The sequence below is a fragment of the Camelina sativa genome, chromosome 5, assembly GCF_000633955.1.
Source record: "Camelina sativa cultivar DH55 chromosome 5, Cs, whole genome shotgun sequence".
Lineage (NCBI taxonomy): Eukaryota > Viridiplantae > Streptophyta > Magnoliopsida > Brassicales > Brassicaceae > Camelina > Camelina sativa.
The window spans coordinates 23500473-23520987 of record NC_025689.1 but is presented as its reverse complement, the minus strand read 5'-3'; the positions used below and the strand labels follow the sequence as shown (position 1 = coordinate 23520987).

Below are 20515 nucleotides of genomic sequence, written 5' to 3'. Positions count from 1 at the left end.
TAGTTCTTAGTTCTTGTAGTTTATTTTCTGCATTTTACATTTCCATCTTAGGATTGTTAGTGACAAACAATCTTCACATTTGTTTTAACTTAGATTCATATGCATATCTTAATTGTTCACAAACACTCATTTAGGATTGATACCTCTTATACTGCAACAGCATAAGGGGAATTGAAACACCCATCCATCATTCCATTCATATCTCACCATTGCATACATTCATCACCACCAACAAAATAACTTGTTTCAGTCCAATTTGCTGCTGAAGTTGAGACATTTGAGCCAGAGCCAGAAAATACAGAGGAGAATGTCAACTATGTGTATGGAGCTGGGTATCAGGGACAAAGATTCGGTAATCAGCAAGGCAACAGACCTTACAATGGTGACCAGAAGCAACAACAGAATACCGGTTATACCAGAACCTATGGGAACTCATCTTATCAGTCTCCTCCTCCTAAGAATTCTTCGGAGAGTAACATGGAAGCCATGCTTGAGCAGCTTTTGCAAGGCTAGGAGCAATTGACAGTGACATTCAATGGAAAGATTGACAATGTCTACATTGAGTTGAATGGGAAGATAAATACATTGAACATTCATGTCAAGAAGCTAGAGAATCAAGTTATTCAGACTGTTGGGTCTGTCAAAAGGCAAGAGGGATTCCTCCCTGGGAGAACTGAGTCAAATCCAAAACATTCTTGTAATGCCATATCAGTGAGAGGTGAAGATCAAGGTGAAATTGCTTCTGCAGAACAAGGTGAGCAATCGACGGAGAATTCAATTTCAGACGATGGTGTCGTTCAACACCACCTGGGTGTCGGTCGACACTCATCTCAGACAGAACCCGAAACTGCAAAATCTCAGGTTCCAGCTGCTGAAAGGGTGTACTAACCGAAGATTCCTTTTCCTAAGCCAAGAAGGTCCAAGCAGGAGCTTGAGGAAGCTAGATGCAAGGCAATGATGGACAAGGTAATGATTGAGATGCCTTTGATTGATGCAGTAAAGATTTCACCACCTCTTAAGCGGTATGTGAAGAGAATGGTATCAAATGGTTTGAGCCCTGAGGAAGGAGCTTTGCTAACTAAGGATGTCAGTGCAATTCTGTTAAATCAGCCTGTTCAAAGGAGGAAAGAGAGGAAGCAAGAAGTGATAGTCTCTGAGAAAGTGAGTGCAGCAATTCAGTGTAGGATTGCTAAGAAGCTACCTGATCCTGGAAGTTTTGTGTTAGATTGCTCCATCTCCACAGGAAGGTTTGCTCACTCTCTTTGTGATCTTGGCTCTAGCATCAACTTGATGCCACACTCTGTTGCTGTGAGACTTGGGATGACAGAATTCAAGCCAACTCAGATTTCTCTTATCTTGGCTGATCGATCCCGAAGAGTTCCTGAAGGTGTTTTAGAGGATATTTCAATTAAGGTTGGAAACTTCATGATTCCCACTAACTTTGTGGTGTTGAAGTATGATGCAGAGCCTAAAGATCCTCTCATCTTAGGAAGATCTTTCTTGGCTACAACTGGTGCCATCATTGATGTGCAGAAGGGACAAATAGCACTAAATGTGGATGGTTTGAGTATGAATTTTGAGATGGATAAGCTGAGGAGGGCTCCTACTATTGATGGACAGACTTTTTCTGTTGAGAAAGTTTCTGATATTCGAGCATCAGGCTCAGTGTCGAACGACACCCCTCCACGACCGAGACAGAACAGCTCCAAGACTGATGCTCCAAGTCAGAAACCTGTTCCCAAACAGAAATTCTCCCACTCCACACTCCAGAGTCCTCAGGTAAGGCAAAGGTACACCTCTTCTGCACCTAATCCTCCTCAAATCACTAACAAGAACTTCAAAAGTACAAAGATTGTTTTACAGTTAACCAGGCCATGAGATTATCGTAGAGCGCTTGTTTCTTCTGTTGTTGATTTGCAGGACATAAGAGATGCAAACCCATCCCTAAATCCCGCCCTGGTCATCTTCCTCACACCCTTGGCAGACCTCATGCCCCTAAAGCTTATACACCACCTTGGATGAGGAGGTCATTCTCTCAGAAGCATTCAATGCCATGTTCTGATCCACCGAATGCCTGAGCTCCAGCCAAGTCAAGCTAATGACTGAAAACAAGCGCTTAGTGGGAGGCAACCCACTGGTAGGATTTTCTTTTTCTTTTGCTTTTTATTTATATTTATTTTATTTTTCTTTAACCAATCTTAGGCTTGATAACACTGGGGACAGTGTTGTTTAAGTCTGGGGGAGGTTATCTACTAACTATGTTCTTGGTTTTGAGTTTCAGTTGTGTCAGTCAAAACCATAAAGTTTGAGTCAAATTTTTCAAATTTTTCTTTTTTGTCTTTGGGAATTATGATCTTGGTTAATGATTTCTCTTATTTGGCTAACACTCTAATGATTATTTGTTTATGCTTGATCTCAGAACTGAAGCTTAGAAAGACTATGAGCTGTATCAACAATCCCGAAAACCCTTATTCAATGGATATCTGATTGATCTAACGTTGTCTCAACTTTTATCAAGATTTTAACCGGACTTAATCTCTTACTTTGGAGTTGGAAATCAGTGGACTAGACTTCTTCTTCGGACCATACAAGACAGTGCAATTTTTCAAAGTATGTCTCCCCTCTCTCTTCCCTTCAGTGCTTTAGGAAAAAAAAAAGATGAGATGATTTTGATCAGTTTAGAGAGGTAGGTAAATTACCTGTGACCTCATTATTCTACTCTTGAGTCAAATGATCACACAAAGCTTGGAAGCGAGGGGTAGGTAAATTACCGATGATCCCGGTATTTGCTTACACCTTTGATTTAAGAAAAAAAAAATTGGAAGTGAGAAAAGGGAGAGGAAAGGAGATGTAAGAAGAATGTCTTGGCCTGAAGAGAGTCCATATGCCACTGATCGATACACCAAGGTAAGAACTCGCCTATATTTGCTTTAATTTATTTAATGAGATGACAATGGAGATTTCATAGATTCCAAAGGATTGTGGGATTTGAGTAAGGAATGTTGATACTTATCATGGTTAAGTATAAGAAGTAAGTTCTTGAGTCAGGTAAATGAAGAGTGCGAATAAGAATCATCATGCAGTTGAGTGAGTTCCCTGTTTTCAAACCTTTTTCACATGTCTAAGCTTATGTTTTGCTTGAGGGCAAGCAAAGGCTAAGTCTGGGGGAGTTGATATATCATGGTTTTTGTGGTTTTTAACCATGATATAAAGAGTCTTTTAGTGTCTTTTGATGTGTTTCTAGGATGTTTTGGAGTCTTTGCAGGTTTTCTAGGATTTTAGCATGCATGGAGCAAAGTGGAGCAGTTTGGATCATTTTGGAGCAATAATCTGGAGGAAATGAAGTTGGATTCGAATCATAGAGTGATGGTGTCGATCGACACCACCTTGGTGTCGGTCGACACCCCTGTGTGCCGACTCAAGACCCAACTTTTGGAAGATTTACAAAAATTACCCAAAGTTTTTCATAATTGCAAGACAAGTCCCTGACGTGTTTTAGAACATATAAATAGTATTTTTAGGTTTTGAAAACCCTTAAGTTTTATTCTAGCAAGTTTTTATTTTTCTGCAACCCTGTGAGATTTTGAGAGCTTGGGAGAGAGAGATCTGCTTTGTAGAGAAGAATTTCTTGAACTCCCTTTTACTCTTTTAATTTCAATTGCTTATTATTCAGAATCATGTCTTGTTCTTCATTGAATATGTCTGAGTAGTTTGTTAGGTTTAGGGTTTTTCACAGGGATTTTATGAATTATTAGATCTGTTTATTTAGGATTCTTTATCTTTCTAGATCTTCATCATAGGTTGTTCTTCATATTAATTCTTGATTGATCACCTAAAATTAATACTTTAGGAAAATAAATTGATATGAGAATATAATTGATTTTCCTGATAAAACCTTTTGATGAGAAAAATTATTTCTTGCAAAGAGAATTGATTTAATAATTTTGTGAACAATCTAAACCTGATTTTATTGCTGATTTTTAACCTAGAATTTTACAAAGATATTTGGATTTTCTGGTTTTAAATTTAGATAGTATTTGCAGTGAGAACTGATTTAATTTACACAAGTGTTTAGAGTTCTAGATCTGTTCTTAATTGCTTGAATCCTAATTTATTGATTGATTTAATATTTCATAATTTCCTGAGAAATTCCTTAGACCTAGCATTTTGATCTTCTGAATTTACAACAGATTTATTTAATATTTTGCATTGCTTTTATTTTAATTCAAATTAATCTGTTTAGCTTAGTTATAAAACTCTATAATTTATTGTGTAGTCTTGAGTCCTTGTGGAATTCGACCCCTAAGTACTGCAGTGATATCTTAATTTAAGAGAGTAGCTCTAGGGTAAATTTGATCATATCATCGACATACTCCAGCATATACAAACTTAGTTGATATTGACTTGGTCTCTCTGTTCTCAGTATAGCCTAAGCCTATATGAGTTTTTTCAGTTCTTTTATATCTCAGAATTTTGTCAAGCTGCTTTGTCCCTGCAAACATATGCTGTTGGTAAAGTTTTGACTACAATCATGCAGATTTTTTCTTTTCTTCACAGAGTTCTTCTTCAAGTTTGTTTGCCTTTGCAGATAAAATCCGCTTTTCAATCTTCTTTTATAAGCTCTTGATTTTCATTTCCTATAGTAATGAATGTTTCTCGTACTTCCTTGTAGCTTTGAATGATATCAAGTTCCTCTCTGTTCTCTGATTCTGAGTCTGTTACTTCTTCTCCGTTTTCAAACTTAGTAATTCATACTATAGCTACTAGATTTATGAGCTCCTTTTCAATACCACTGTCACCTTTTGATTCATTCTCAATGCTTATCATAGATTTTTCTCTTCTGTTTTTAGGGTTACTCACACATTAATCTTGAGTATGTCCTATGCCTCTGCAGATTGAGCACTTTGCTTTTCGTAATTTGATTGTTGGGCATTCTCGAAGAAAGTGACCAAAACCTTTACATTCATGACACTTCATATGAACTTTCTTTGGAAACTTTTCTTCCGTAACCTTCTTGAATGAGCCAGTCTTCTTTTGTCTTTTTCCTTGCTCCATTCTTTTCAGAGCACCATTAAATCTTCTTACTAACAGACTTACAGAGTCTTCTTCTCTTGTTTCAGATATATCACCGCTAGCTGTTAATGCTACCCCTTTTGTTTTTTTTCAGACCTTCAAGCTCCATCTCATGCTTTTGTAGCATTCTAACAACCTCGACAAAGCTAAGAGTATCTGTGTTATGTGATACAGTAATAACTGTCTTGTACGCCATGAATTTTGATGGTAAACATCTTAGGAATTTCTTGACTAGTTTATGATCCTTATATTTCTTCCCAAAAGTTATTTGACAGAAAACGGTCATAATTTTTATAAGCATTTCCTCAACCAATATCACATCTCGTGATCCGCGTACAACATTGCAATGTCCTACTAACCACCCTATTTCCTCCCGGAACATTACCACGGCCCTGGCCATTTCCAAGCCACACTCCTAAACATCCACTTCCATAAATCACCGCTAATGGTATTTCCTGATACCAGCGTGATTCACCATTTTCCAACAACTCTTCATTAGTCATCTGCACTTCCAAGAACATAAACTAAGAACTCTAAACAACCACACAACGAAATAAATAAAGAACTTACAGTGAAATCTCATAGAACTCCATAACACACCCAAATTGACTAACTACTCATAATCAATTTCCAGCACACAACACAAATCAACATGCCACAAGAACGAGGAAAATAATAACTCCAAAATAAATTTCTTAAACCATTCTAAGCCATCCATTAACTCGCCCTAGAATCATAAGGGCTATGGTACCAAACTAAAATAACCCGATCCATTTTTTATTTAAGATATAATATAATTCAATACCCTATAATATTTAATTACACCCAAATAATAAACCAACAACAAACCAACATGCACATCAGAAGATTTAATAAACCAATTCTAATTTATTATAGATAAATTATCAACCACAACCAACAAAAGCAAGCAACCTAACAAGTTTCTAACCATGTTCCAACAAGAATAACATAAACACAACACAACAACCAAGACCCTAAATCATCATCCCCCTCATTGTCATAATTCCGTGTGAATATTACTAGAAATACTCAATGAGGCGATCCTCCCATCTACGAGCTATACACACAAGAAAATCAAGAGTACAACCATAAATAAAACATAATGAATCAGCCATTGAATAGAACACTCATTCACCATACCTACACATCATCACACAAAACAAGTCATACAACTCAATCGCTCAGATAAACTCATGGTCACGCACTCACCTTATCAAGGTGAATTATACAACAATTACTACAAGGAAAGACTCTCCTTGTGTCTGCAATGTCCCAGCAACGCCCTACAACAAGCCACACAACCAAAACGACCTTGAAACAAAACTGACAAAAATAACAGAAAACTGCAGTCGTAAAGACAAAATTCTAAAATAAAAATCAACCGTTAACTATCAAATCCCTCCGGTGAAAAGTTACCCCTAGACTTAGCGGAGCTTCCCCCAAAATCTCATGCCGATCAGAAAACAAACGAGACCACAATCTCAATTACAACCCTTGTTGGTCTCAGTTCGCGTCTAAGACGAAGCACCTCACGAAACTGCAGACATATCCTCGATTATTAACTCAAATCTAAATCTGTAATAAGTAGAATCTAGATACAAGGATTGTGTATTACTCCATCAAATTTCATCACCTTTGGGTATGATTTGCTATGCCGAAACCTCTTCCCTCCAAACCTTTTAGATTATGCTTTTTCTTATTTTCTTTTACACCCACCGACAAGCTCCTCTCTCTCTCTTTGCCTTTCTCTCAACACAACAAAAAAAACATCCAAAATAACTGAGAAGAAGGCGTCGAGGCTAATATAAGCATCTCTTAATGTTTTCTCCAATAACTAACACTAAACTAGACAAACTTAAACCGAAATTAAACCGAATCCATTATAATTCCCGATATTAACGCAAATATATCATATTTTTCGAAACATGAGCGTTACATACAGCCACTTGTTCAAATGCTGCATTTTCAAGACATTGCGAGCAGGTCAGAGATAGAGCCACTTCAGTCTCTATGACCTAGACTTGAAATTTTGGAATTAAAATCTGCATCTTGTATAAATATACCTTGTCTTGTTATTAGAGACTTGTGCATTTTGTGAGATATTTGTCTCTTACTTTTTTTGTCGCTATAAGAAATATCTCAAATATCTATCTTTAGACACGACAAACGTGTTCCTCTATATTCTATTATATTTGGATACGGAGTAGTGATGTTGCTCATTTCCGCAAAGTCTTGATGGTCCATAACCACAGTCAAGGCTTCTCTTTAAGGCAAGAGAGCTTCTACCTCCAACTCCAATGGTGTGTTGGTATAAAGCCCACACTATAACAGCTTTTTGCACACTTAAAATCCATGGGCCAACTACAAAAACAAAAACACATTACTAATCTATATTAACATTTTTGAAGTACATTTTGTGTTATGCCCTTTTAGTTGTAGTTATTTAAAAAATTATTTACAATCTTAGCCCCTAGAAAATTTCCTAAAATAACAATTACATCAGATTTTGTTTCATAAATATTTTGCATTCCATTCCTACTAGAAATGTAACAAATTGCAATCAATATTTTATGGAAACATAAGCTATACTATATTAATGACACCTTCTATTATTTTTAGAAGATATTTTATCTCTAAATTCTTTGCAAACAAATAAAACAACAATTTAATTTCTATTTTGTTATTCAAAACATGTTAGCTTCGATTCTTAATGTAGATAAAAATGTTAATATAGATAAAAACTTTGATTCTCATTTTTTAAAATCAAATTTTTGATATATATATATATATATAAACTTAATAAAAACTTTAAAATATTATAAATAAAAGCTTATAAAAAGTTTAAAATACTATACAATGTTGTTGTATAGTAGGACGGGTTATAAAGAAGACATGTTGGAATTAATAAAATATCACTAAATTTGTGCATAAACACGGATTCAAAATCCTTATTTTATTATTTGTCAACACTACTAATATTAGAATATTTGACATATCAAATCAACTTACTTTAACTAAGATTTTGTAAAATAAGTAAATCATTATGAAAATATGACTTAATCACAGCTTATAAATTACTTATTATGTATTTAAATTCTTTATTTTTTTGTTCTAATAACTAAAAAACCAAATAGAATCTCAAACACTAAATAAAACAAAAAAATAGTCACACAGTGTACCGCAGGTTAAAAATTTATATTAACATTTTAGCCGTTTGAATGGCTGCAAATTTTAATTATTCCTTAAGCGCCTAAAAGTTTTAGTTATTCCTTTATTTACAAAACAACCACAATTTAACAAGAAAATACAAATAAATTACAGATAATAATAAAAATTATAGATCCGTGGTGTACCGCGAGTTAAAATCTAGTAAGACTTTTTAGGTATTTAACTAATGAAAAACAAATTATAATTAAATTATGCCCATGTTTGGAAAGAAATCCATTAAAATCTACAAGAATGGTATGCGAATAAGATTTAACCAAACGTTTCACGACAACTGTAATTACAATTTGGACAAGATTTATTTCTTTCTTCTGACCACACAAACTGCATCATAAAAAAGGGTTGAAAGACAAAATTCTCTCATTGCACCCAAAAAAAATTGCACTGAGAATGTTAGGAAGATCTGAAATTGTTGTTTGAGTTATGCACTTTTTTGAATCACTCTCCTGCATAATTTTTGATTTTGTGATTGAAAAATTCTCAATTTTGGAGTTTCTCGTTAGGGTTTTCGTTATATTTGATTGTTAAGGCTTGAAATTGAAGGTTTTGTGTGTTTTTCTTCTTTTGTTATGGCAGTGGAGATGGACGCTACATCAGCGAATTCAACAACCCTTAAGGTAACACCACCACTAAACGAAAACCATTTTTACTGCACACACTTCAATTCCCTTGCTTTGTGTCTCTCGTAATAATACTCACAGATCTTATCCATTTATGTTTCGCACATTCAATTTCTATCTTTTAACTTTTGGGATCTCTAAGTGGATAAATCATAAGGGTTTAGTTACCAGTTTCTTTTAGTTTTAAGTGTTGTTTGATGCGGACATAAAAGGTGTATTAACTTAGAATTCTGGTTGTGTCTTTTTGTGGTGTGTAGTTTATGGTTTAATCAACAGTTATGTTTTTTTTTTTAGTTTTCCAATAATGACCATTTTATTCGAATTTTGTTTTAAGGATTATGCCTTTTCTAAGTATCACAATGTGTGTCTTTCTTATATATAAATGGAAGACATTAGGTCGCCAATACTTGTTTGATTTCAGTTGTGTACGTTTATGTTAGAAGAAGTCTTTCCTATGACACTTTCTAAAACTTTCTGCTCTATTTACGCTTGTTTTAAGGTGTGACACTTTGTGTTCTCTAGACGAGAAAAATGTTTTCTCGGGTTGCCATAAATTTTGATCAACTTTGTGTTTTGTAGCTTATATGATTCTTGTTTGATTCTATTTATTCAAGTAACTGGTGTTTATCTGAGTATAGTTTTATTATCACATAAATTTCATATGTGTATTATGCAGAGAAAAGCCAGTACTTCAGGGGGAGATTGATATTTACTCTGTACAATGTGAAGAGTGCATGAAATGAATGAAGATTGATACCGAAGAAGACTATGAAGAAATCAGAAATAGAATAAAAAATGACCCATTTGTGTGCAACAAGAAAGAATGTATCTCCTATGAAGATGCTGGAGACCTAAAATGATTTCTCTAAAATATGGGTCGATAATAATTCGCACAAACATTGGTCCCATGTTCTGGAGGAATCATAGTTTAGGTCTCCAGCATCTTCACATGACATGCCTTCTTTCTTCTTGCACACAAACGGGTCCTCTTTTATTATTCTACTTCTGATTTTCTGCAGTCTTCTTGAGTATCAATCTTCCTCCACTTCAGACATTCTTCACATTGCAAAACATAGATATCAACTGACCTCCCTTAAGTACTGGCTTTTCTCTGGACAATACAAATATGGAATCTATGTGAAAAGGAGAACCACTATCACATACACTGATACACACAAACTACTTGGATAAATAGAATTAGACAAGAACCATGCCAGTCGAAATCTAGAAAAGTTGATAACACAGCTCGTCTGAACTATGGCAAGAGAAAAAATTTCTGGAAGTGTCACACCTTCAAAACGAGTGTAAACAGAGCAGATGTTTCAAAAAGTTTCATAGGAAAGACCTCTTCCTCTAAAATACAGTCGGAACCACAAAAAGACTGCAACATAACAAGGCCAAACATATTAACAAAGAATCTTTGTGGACAAGAACCAAAAAAAAAAAAAAAGATAACAAAACTCGAAGCCGCAGCCCTTGTCTACTTGAAACCAAAAAAAAAAAAAACAACATTTCACAATAGCACATTCATTAGGAGCACTGTAGATGATGATTGAGGTTTGGTATGTTATAGTTCAATCTAGGTTTGTATATTAGTCGATGCTTGTGGTATAATGATAAATTGTTGATTCATTAATTTGGTTCCGATGATGCTTGAGTTTAATGTGTCCTTATATAGTTATATTTGATGAATTGGTGATTAAAATCACCTAGAATGAAAAATTGATGATGACTAATGCATGATCCAGAGTGGAATGGATTTAACCAAAATTTTCCAAATAACCAAATTTAACTGATCCAAATAATCGCGAAATGAGCCGAAAATTTGAAAGGTATAACTTGTCCTTCGATTGGTTTGGTAACCAAATTGATAACCAAACTGAACAAACAATTTATTCGCTTATTTTCGTATGCTTTCCAATTTCGGAACTACAATAACCAAAAACCAAACCAGTTTAACCCAAAATAACCGAAATTGCATGCATACAAAGGATAATTAAGGCATACTCCAATCATATTCCGAAGGTTTACGAAAAGTTCTTAAATACGTCAAACACATATACAAAAATCCTACATTCTACATAGAAGAGAAAATGTTATGTGGAGTAGACTCAGTCATAAATTTTTTTTCTTGAGTTACTACCGATGGAAATTGTCGATATAGGAAACAATTGTTGAATGGAAAATTGGAAATAAAAATTATTAATGAGATACACATAATCCATCTTGTTGTTCTGATCTTATAATTGCTCTCTTCTTTGGAAACAGTGAGCAAATAGTTTTAGAATATAAAAAGTTTGCGGTTATTTATTTTTTTCTTGCTTGTAACCTTGAAAAAAATCAGAACCAGCTCTATGCTTGATTTTGCAGATTTATTTTCGAGAGGACGGACCAATCAATATGTATTATTTAGGAATTATTCAGTCAAAAATTTAATTAAAATACTTAGAATGCGCAGTTTACATGTTCTAAATTTGAAGGTTAGTGGAAAAAGAAAAGATGCATGGCTATGAAATAATAAAAAGAAAGGATAGTAAACTTTTTTTTTTTTTGGACAAACGATGATTCTATTCATTCAAACAGAAACATTACAAGAAAGGGGATAAAGTATCCCAGAATTAAAACGATTATAAATAAAGGCTTTCCTCAAAACCATAGACATGAACAAGCAGAAAGAAAACATCAAGCAAATATCCATGAGAGCTATGAAACAAGTGCTAAAACGCAGTTGGAGACATGTGGGATCATGGTTGCAGGATTGGACATCGTCGAGAATCTCGAGAGATGACAGAAAGGTCACGGTCAAAGGACACAGTACCGTTGGTAGAAGAATCAGAGCCAAGGAGCTAACTGGAGTGAAGAGCAGTTGCAGAAACAAAGCCATGGTAGGGATTCGGGGGGCAATAGCCCGGAGGGTGATGGAGGTGCTGGTGATTGTTTGCTTAACAAGGTGGTACCTGAAGTAGTTAGCTAGGATCGTCGAGGGGTGGTTGTTGGTAGAGAAAACTCTAAGACCATAACCACAGCCTCGACAATTTGAATTCAGCTCTAGCAAGCCATGAAACTTCAAGAACTTAGGAGCAGTAGATTTCAGGATTGAAGCTAGTACCAAGATTGGCAAAAAATAAATGTAGAATCGACACATAACAGGTGGATCCTCTCTGCCATGGATATGATGATCAAGAATTCCACACAAAGTTTGTAGTCGGTAAGACACTGACGAGTAAAAAGCAGACCTGAGCTTCGGAGGAGAGGTTGGTTGCAGGGCAATGGGAGCAGGAGAGATTACCAATGAAGCTAATAACAGGTGCAAAGAAGTAATGTAAGGCCGAAACAACACAGGTAGCTCCTCTCTGCCATGAAAATGGTGATCAAGGACTCCACACAGAGTTTGTGTTCGGCAAAACACGAGAACAAAAACAAACGGCCTGAGCTTCAGAAGAGGGTATTATTGCTGGGAATTGAGAAAAGCATGATAATTCCAGATTTGAGGACCAACAGACAATGTCATAAGTTGAGCAATAGCTATATTTCCAACATACCCTTTGTACATCCAAGATACACTACCTAAATGGATTCTCTAATGCAGTCTTTGAACATCGAGGATAACCAAACAAACTAAGAACAGTCTATAGGATAACAGAGGGCTAAATAGAGAGAACCTGGGTTTTTGGAGGTTGGGCAAGACCCTTTGAGATGTCAACAAACTGAGTTCGGGTCCATAACTCATCCGCAGAGATCCGGTGGATGTTGTGGATGGCCAGGGGAGTTGAATCGCGCAGCGGTTAACCGGAGAGGAGAAAAAGTTCTGCTTCTCTGGTGGGAGTGGCCATGGGTCTACGAAGCTCTCAAGGTGACATGTATTTGAAACGGGAGTCCAATAGCGGAGGCAAGACGCAGCTCTGGAAGATTCCCCGCCAAACATCAACTCCGACGCCGTCTGGGGAGGTTCGAATGATGTTGTGGGAAGGGGTTCTTCAGAGGCGGAGCACAACCCAGATCGAGAAATTGGAAAGTATAGGGACTTTGAAGACATTGACGGTAGGACTGGGCGAGAATAGTTGAGGATGGGTTCGCCGGACTCCACATCCTTCTGTATGAGAGCAAGGGCAAGTCTTCATCGTTTGGATCTGGGTTGATGGTCGAAGATTGAGAAGGATTCAAAAGGGGAAAATAAAAGGAGAAAAAAGATTTAAAAAGGGAATTAAAGGAGCACAGGAAGCAGCAGAGTAGCATAGACACTACAAGAAAATAATTTTATTAAGACAAAATATTTAGTCACAATAAAAAGTATTTAGTCACAATATAAACATTGTTACGAATTTGTGATAATTTTTGAATGGTTGCAATACAATGGTCACAAATTTTTATTTGTAACAAAAACGTCACAAGAGTTGCGACGAATATATTAGTAACCATTTTGTCATCAATGATTACGACACAAAAAGTAACAAAATTGTCTCAATTACATACTAACAAAACGTCTTTAAATCATTACAATTTGTGTTCAAAATAACGTTTTAATTATGTATCTTATTATTACGAAACTATAGTCTCAAATGGTCACAAATGATAATTAAAAATTTGTCGCAAAGTTTTAACAAATACTCAGTAAATCATGATATTTTGTGCTTATCATAATGTCCAATCTTATCATTAGAAGTTAGTTTCAAATTGTCACAAGTTATTACTAAAAAATTCATTGCATATGATAAAAATTATAACTAAAAAATTAATCTCAAAACAATCTTATTTTTTAAAATTTATAAATCATACAAATTTTTTATAATCATAAACATTGGGTATACATTATAAGGTATCTTTATTCTTACAAAGAAAATAAATCACAAATTCGACCAGATGCACATATTCCATCATAACTTTCATATTATAACTCCTATGGAAACAATCTCAAGATCTCTGAAAAGGTAAGACTCAGATCTTTCCAACGGCGGGTAGATCAGCTTCTGGTTCAATTTGTAGCAGTGGGAAATGATTTCACAAGAAGACTGATGTTAATTTGCGGATCTGCGCAGAATAAGTTTGAGAAAACATGTATAACTTTTAATCTACAGAAAAGGTTACAAAATCCTTTGGGGAAAACTTACATCTATGGGTTGGGAAATTTCTCACCAAAATTCGTCCATAAAAGAGTCTGTTTACCTCTTGTTAACCACCATCTCCTAGGACATGTAAGATCTGTCCTTAATCTCAACTATGGCTCTTTGTTCTCTTTCTCTCAAATGGTTTACTCTCTCTTNTATTTGTAACAAAAACGTCACAAGAGTTGCGACGAATATATTAGTAACCATTTTGTCATCAATGATTACGACACAAAAAGTAACAAAATTGTCTCAATTACATACTAACAAAACGTCTTTAAATCATTACAATTTGTGTTCAAAATAACGTTTTAATTATGTATCTTATTATTACGAAACTATAGTCTCAAATGGTCACAAATGATAATTAAAAATTTGTCGCAAAGTTTTAACAAATACTCAGTAAATCATGATATTTTGTGCTTATCATAATGTCCAATCTTATCATTAGAAGTTAGTTTCAAATTGTCACAAGTTATTACTAAAAAATTCATTGCATATGATAAAAATTATAACTAAAAAATTAATCTCAAAACAATCTTATTTTTTAAAATTTATAAATCATACAAATTTTTTATAATCATAAACATTGGGTATACATTATAAGGTATCTTTATTCTTACAAAGAAAATAAATCACAAATTCGACCAGATGCACATATTCCATCATAACTTTCATATTATAACTCCTATGGAAACAATCTCAAGATCTCTGAAAAGGTAAGACTCAGATCTTTCCAACGGCGGGTAGATCAGCTTCTGGTTCAATTTGTAGCAGTGGGAAATGATTTCACAAGAAGACTGATGTTAATTTGCGGATCTGCGCAGAATAAGTTTGAGAAAACATGTATAACTTTTAATCTACAGAAAAGGTTACAAAATCCTTTGGGGAAAACTTACATCTATGGGTTGGGAAATTTCTCACCAAAATTCGTCCATAAAAGAGTCTGTTTACCTCTTGTTAACCACCATCTCCTAGGACATGTAAGATCTGTCCTTAATCTCAACTATGGCTCTTTGTTCTCTTTCTCTCAAATGGTTTACTCTCTCTTTCTCTCTAGGTTTAGGAGGCACGAAATTATAAAGAATAAAACCCTAATCATCTCTTAAATAAGTCTTGTTAAATTAGGGTTAGACACTTGACTTAATGGGCTTTGTATAAATGACATAACAATTTATACTATTTTATGACTAATGTTTATTCATTTTAATGTCACAAACTGTGACTTGTATATCGGTTTTAAGTTCATAACTAATTTTCAACAACATATTGGTCACAATATAGTCATAAGAGTGACGATTAATATTATCGTAGCATATTCGTCACTAATTGTGACAAACTTTTGTTACTGGTTTTTTCCGTCATAATATAGTGACGAAAATACTATGGATTTGTGACAAATAAATTTAGTCATAATATCGTATTTAAAGTGTCACAAATTTATGACGAAATTTTTTTGTCTCAAAAATACATCTCAATATAACTATTTTCTTGTAGTGAGAGGGTGAGAGAACCCAACGCCGGCGAGCCGCAGCCCTATCGCCGTCAGAAAATAATGGTGATTGCGGTGCCTCGAAAATAGTGTTTGGGAGAGAAATATTAGAACGAACCTGAAAAAAAAGGATAGTAAACTATTTTAGAATATGTCACTTGAATAGATTACGAAAATTTTATCTAACTAAAATAATAGAAAAAAACAATTTCCTATAAAAGTTACGTGCTGCAGTTCTTTTTATATTATCAGATTTTTTTCTATTATTCGGAAAATATAAGTGCTTGGTTTGATAAGTCTATAGTCTTGGGCAAATAAACCAAACCAAATAGACCGAACCGAAATCGAACTGAAAATTCGGTTCCGGTTCGGGTATGGTTAGTGGACAATAACCGATTGAATATTGTTTCAACTACCCATGGATATCGGTTATTAACCGAACTGAACTGATATCCATTCGGTTATCCGAATCAAACCGAACTTATAGTAAAAATATGTTTTAGCAAAGAATCGAACCTGAAACCTCCACAATCCTGAGCGTGTGCAGTGACCACTGTGACACATTGAACTTTTTACATTACAATACGTGTTAATTTAGATAAGGTAACAAAAATTAAAATAAAAACCCAAACCAATATCATATATATTTAGACCAAAATACCAAAATATTTTAAATAAACCAAATATCTGAAAGTTTTTAGATATATTTGTTAAATTCTAATCAAATTTTATTTAAATAATATTTTTTAATAGATTATACTGTTTCGGATACTCGGAACCAAACCGAAAATAACCGAAACCGAACCAAACCCGAACCGAAATAGTAAATTAACTGAATGAATCCTAAACCTCTGTATCCAAACTACCCGGAACTGAATGGATTTATCCAGAACCGAACCGAATACCAGAACGTCTAGGACTAGTTCTTAGCTTCTAGAAGTTAACGAAAATGGAGGTAAAAGATGCTTTCAAAACCACTGGAGAGTAGAGAACTGTCAAATCAACAGGTTGTCTACGCCAATTTTGTACTGTGTTTGGGTTTCCAGCGACCTTTTTGGATCGCTTGTGTTTTTCGTAGCGGCCTTGATCCTTGTCAAAAATTTTCTTTTCCAAAGACTTTTTCGTCTTGATCATCATCTCAAACCTTCGGAGGAGGAGGACAAGTCTCATTATCTCAACGTTTAGGGATTTATTTTTTTTTTTTTTTACTTTTAATTTTCTTATCATTTAGCTACCGTGAATTATATCATCTAGCTACTGTGAATATAAAATAATATCCTTTTTTTACATGTTGGTTGATTCTTTTATTATTTATTTTTCCTAGTTAAACATATATTTAGCGATACATGTTAAACGTAATCAACTTAATGAGTATACTATGAACGGCTAAATTAAATCTAATATCAACAATAATTAAAGTTTAAAGACGTTTATTCAACGTAATTGATACAGTAACTTTATTTTCTCCCATATAAATAAACAACAGGTTGTACCATCGTTCATCCATCAAAACCAATATTAATAAAGAAACATATTTGAAATTTTGTTCCCTAGTGCAATATCTCATCATGTCTATCAAAAATGTTGCTTTTCTTCTTGCATATGTCATATGCGTTGTGGTCTCGGTAAATGCTCAACTACCACAGTTTCCGGCTCCATTTCCTTTCCCATTTCCATTTCAACCAATTCCAGGTGTACCAGGATTACCTGATATAACAAAATGTTGGTCAGTAGTGATGGATATTCCTGGATGCATTACAGAGATTGCTCAATCGATATTCACTGGAAAGTTCGGTAATATAGGTCCTGCTTGTTGCAAAGCATTTTTGGATGCAGAAGCCAATTGCATGCCGAAAATTCCATTTAATCCGTTTTTTCCTCCTATGTTAAAAGAACAATGTTCAAGAATTGCTGGTGCTGGTGCAGTCCCTCCTACTCCAAAATAGAGTTTAGACTTTATAATCTGTCGTTTTTAACTTTTCAAAAATTTTATAATAATTTTAGCTAATTCAACATGTTGAGCTAAGAAAAAAACATTAACAACCAACACAAACTGGGGAAAAAAATAAAGAAAAATAAATTAGCTAGCCACATGAAGTTGTAGCCAAAATTACCATAAGTTCACATTAGAACGTGAGGAAAAAGTGGCAAGATCAAAAACGTTATAGTTTTCGTATCAGTCTAGAGTCATTATTACTCCTTAATTTTCTAAAATTTAGAAACGCTAAAGCTTAAGGTTAAGTAAAGCTTAAATCTAAGTGATGTAAGAGTTCTTTAAGGAAAATGAAGGTAACGTCGTAAAATTGCATTTGTTGCTATTTCAGTAAGATCTGGCTACATCTGTCAGTATAGGTCTTTCTCTTGCGTTACACATGCATGGATACTTAAAAAAAAAATTTCTCTAGATATTAAACAAAACGTGACGCTTGCATGTTGATGTTGGCGTTATAACTTTACAGTGATGTGTGTCGTATCTCCTTGATAAAGGGGCTTAAAAAACATGCAAATAATTGAATGGCGACATCGCAAGATTGGCAAGATTGGCAAATAATTGCATTTGTTGCTATAAGTAAGATTCGGCTACATCTGTCAACATTTTAATTATGTCTTACTCTTGGGTTACACATTGATATTGAAAATTTAAAATATACATATATAATTATATCTTTCTATACAATAAGATGTAAGAAAATAATAAGAAAATAATTATTTCTTACCCATGTATGTGGTCTTATAGTTAGTAGGTTATTTAATTGGGTTTGTTATATTTTAATCATTTGGGAACTAAAAGGACATATGTTAAGCTACATGTAAAGCTTATGCTTATAAGGACAAGTATTAAGCTACATGTCATGCTAAAGCTTATAAGAGGACAAGTGTGAAGTTGCATGTTGTGTTTGAAGCAATACTAGACACTTGTTATCACACATGTCACCATTGTCTTCATCTCTACTATGATGGATGGTTGAGATTAAATCATGAGACAAAACCCTAATGAGGAGTAAGGTCCTCTTCCCACCTATAAATAGATGGTTTGCTCCATCACAAATCATCATAAGAACAAAAACAACACATAAAGAAAAGAGTTTATAGGAAAGGGGAGAGAAACCTTATCTTCCACCTAAAGATCATCTAAGAGTTTCTTTTCAAGCCTTCAAGCCATTGAAGAAGAAGAAACCATTCAAGGAAGCATCATTTCTACAATGAGTGGAGGTATTACTTTAACCCTCTTTATGATTCTATTATGTGATTAATATAGATGTTTAAGATCTTGGGGTTCATGTTAAAAGTATGTTTAACATGTGGTATCAGAGCTTATGGTTATGAACATCTAATTAATCCATTAAGAATAATAGATTTATGGTTTAATGAACTGAAAATTAAGGCTTTAAGTTATGATGTTTGTACACTTGAATTTTGTATGATTTAAGTTTCAAGTTACAATATATGTTTAAATTAATATATATATATATATATATATATATAAAAGATTGGTTTATCTTAATGTGCATAATTAAGAAATTGATATAACCATAATGGTTTTATCATATAATGATATGCGCATAGAAAACCAAAATATTTAAATTTTTGATATGTTTATGTATTAATTAGCTACCCACAGGTAGGCTATTGACATAAAACATGATCAATAATTTATTAGAATGTTTGTACATGAGTTAATTAAGTATATCCACAGATAGCTTAATTAATCTGATACATCATTAAAGAAAAATTTTCTGAAAGCTATGACATTAGGATATATTATAATGACTACCCACAGGAGCATTATAATTTGAAGTCATATGCATTCAATAATTTTTGTTAATGTGTTGTTTAAATTTTGAACCTCAATTAAAGCTTGTTATATCTCTAAATCGCAGCATCATTTCCTGCTAATTTGCCATCTATGGTCTCTACTGTTCCGATCCTCACTGGAACTAACTTCTCAGAATGGAAAGAGAAAGTTGAGTTCACATTAGGAGTACTAGATATGGATTTGGCACTTCGTGAAGAAGAGCCAGATCCCTTAACTATAATTAGTACTGAGGAAGAAAAGGCTCTCCATAAAGCTTGGGAGAAAGCGAACAGATTAAGCATGATGTTTTTAAAAATGACCATAGCTAGCAATATCAAAACTTCCCTTCCAGATGCAGATAAAGCTATAGATTATCTAGCAGCTATAGAAGAACGGTTTAAGACTGCAGACAAATCCCTTGCAGGGAAACTTATGGCAGATCTTACAACCATTAAGTATGATGGGACAAGGTCTATGCATGAACATTGCATTGAAATGACCAACCTTGCGGCTAAACTAAAGAATTTAGGAATGAGTGTGGACGATTCATTTCTTGTCCAATTTATCCTAAATTCACTACCTCCTCAGTATGGACCCTTTCAGATCAATTATAATGCAATTGATGAAAGGTGGACATCTAATGAATTGGCTAATAAACTAGTCCAAGAGGAGGCTAGACTTGGTCGTGAAGGAATTAAAGTTTCCCATCATGTTCAAGGAGTTGGACCTAAAGTTGGGTTTAGGCATAAAAAGAGCCATCAAAGAGCACAACCCACAATGACCGATTCCGATCAAGTTAATCCGAAGAAAAAAGGCAAAGAAAGATTACAGGTGCAACTTTTGTAAAAAGGTTGGACACTTTCAGAAAGATTGCCCTAAACGAAGAGAATGGTTCGAAAAGAAAGGTAATCCTATGGGTTCCGTAAGCTTTTTCGAATCTAATCTTACAATTGTTTCTTCCAAAACTTGGTGGATTGATAGCGGTGCTAATGTACATGTAACGAATTCCGTACAGGGATTCCTTACGATCCAGACCATAAATTCAAGTGAAAGCTACTTACTGATGGGAAATCGAGACAAGGCACCAGTTGAAGCTGTTGGCACCTATCGTCTCATTTTAGATGGTGGATTTTGTCTAGATTTATATCAGACTCTTTATGTTCCATCTATTTCCCGTAATTTAGTT

General features: G+C 34.3%; 2 protein-coding genes and 1 long non-coding RNA gene across 3 annotated transcripts; all 3 read left to right on the top strand.

Annotated features, from left to right (window-relative positions):
- Nucleotides 8634–9482, top strand: LOC109132967. Its single transcript, XR_002037866.1, has 2 exons — nucleotides 8634–8739; nucleotides 8896–9482. It is a non-coding gene; the product is annotated as an uncharacterized LOC109132967 (long non-coding RNA).
- Nucleotides 17063–17495, top strand: LOC104787472. Its single transcript, XM_010513062.1, has one exon. The coding sequence runs from the start codon at nucleotides 17102–17104 to the stop codon at nucleotides 17477–17479; it is 378 nt and encodes a 125-aa protein (XP_010511364.1). The 5' UTR covers nucleotides 17063–17101; the 3' UTR covers nucleotides 17480–17495.
- On the top strand, nucleotides 18618–20175 carry LOC109132902. The gene is made up of 2 exons (XM_019245366.1): nucleotides 18618–18746; nucleotides 19415–20175. The coding sequence occupies exons 1-2, from the start codon at nucleotides 18737–18739 to the stop codon at nucleotides 20173–20175; spliced, it is 771 nt and encodes a 256-aa protein (XP_019100911.1). The 5' UTR covers nucleotides 18618–18736.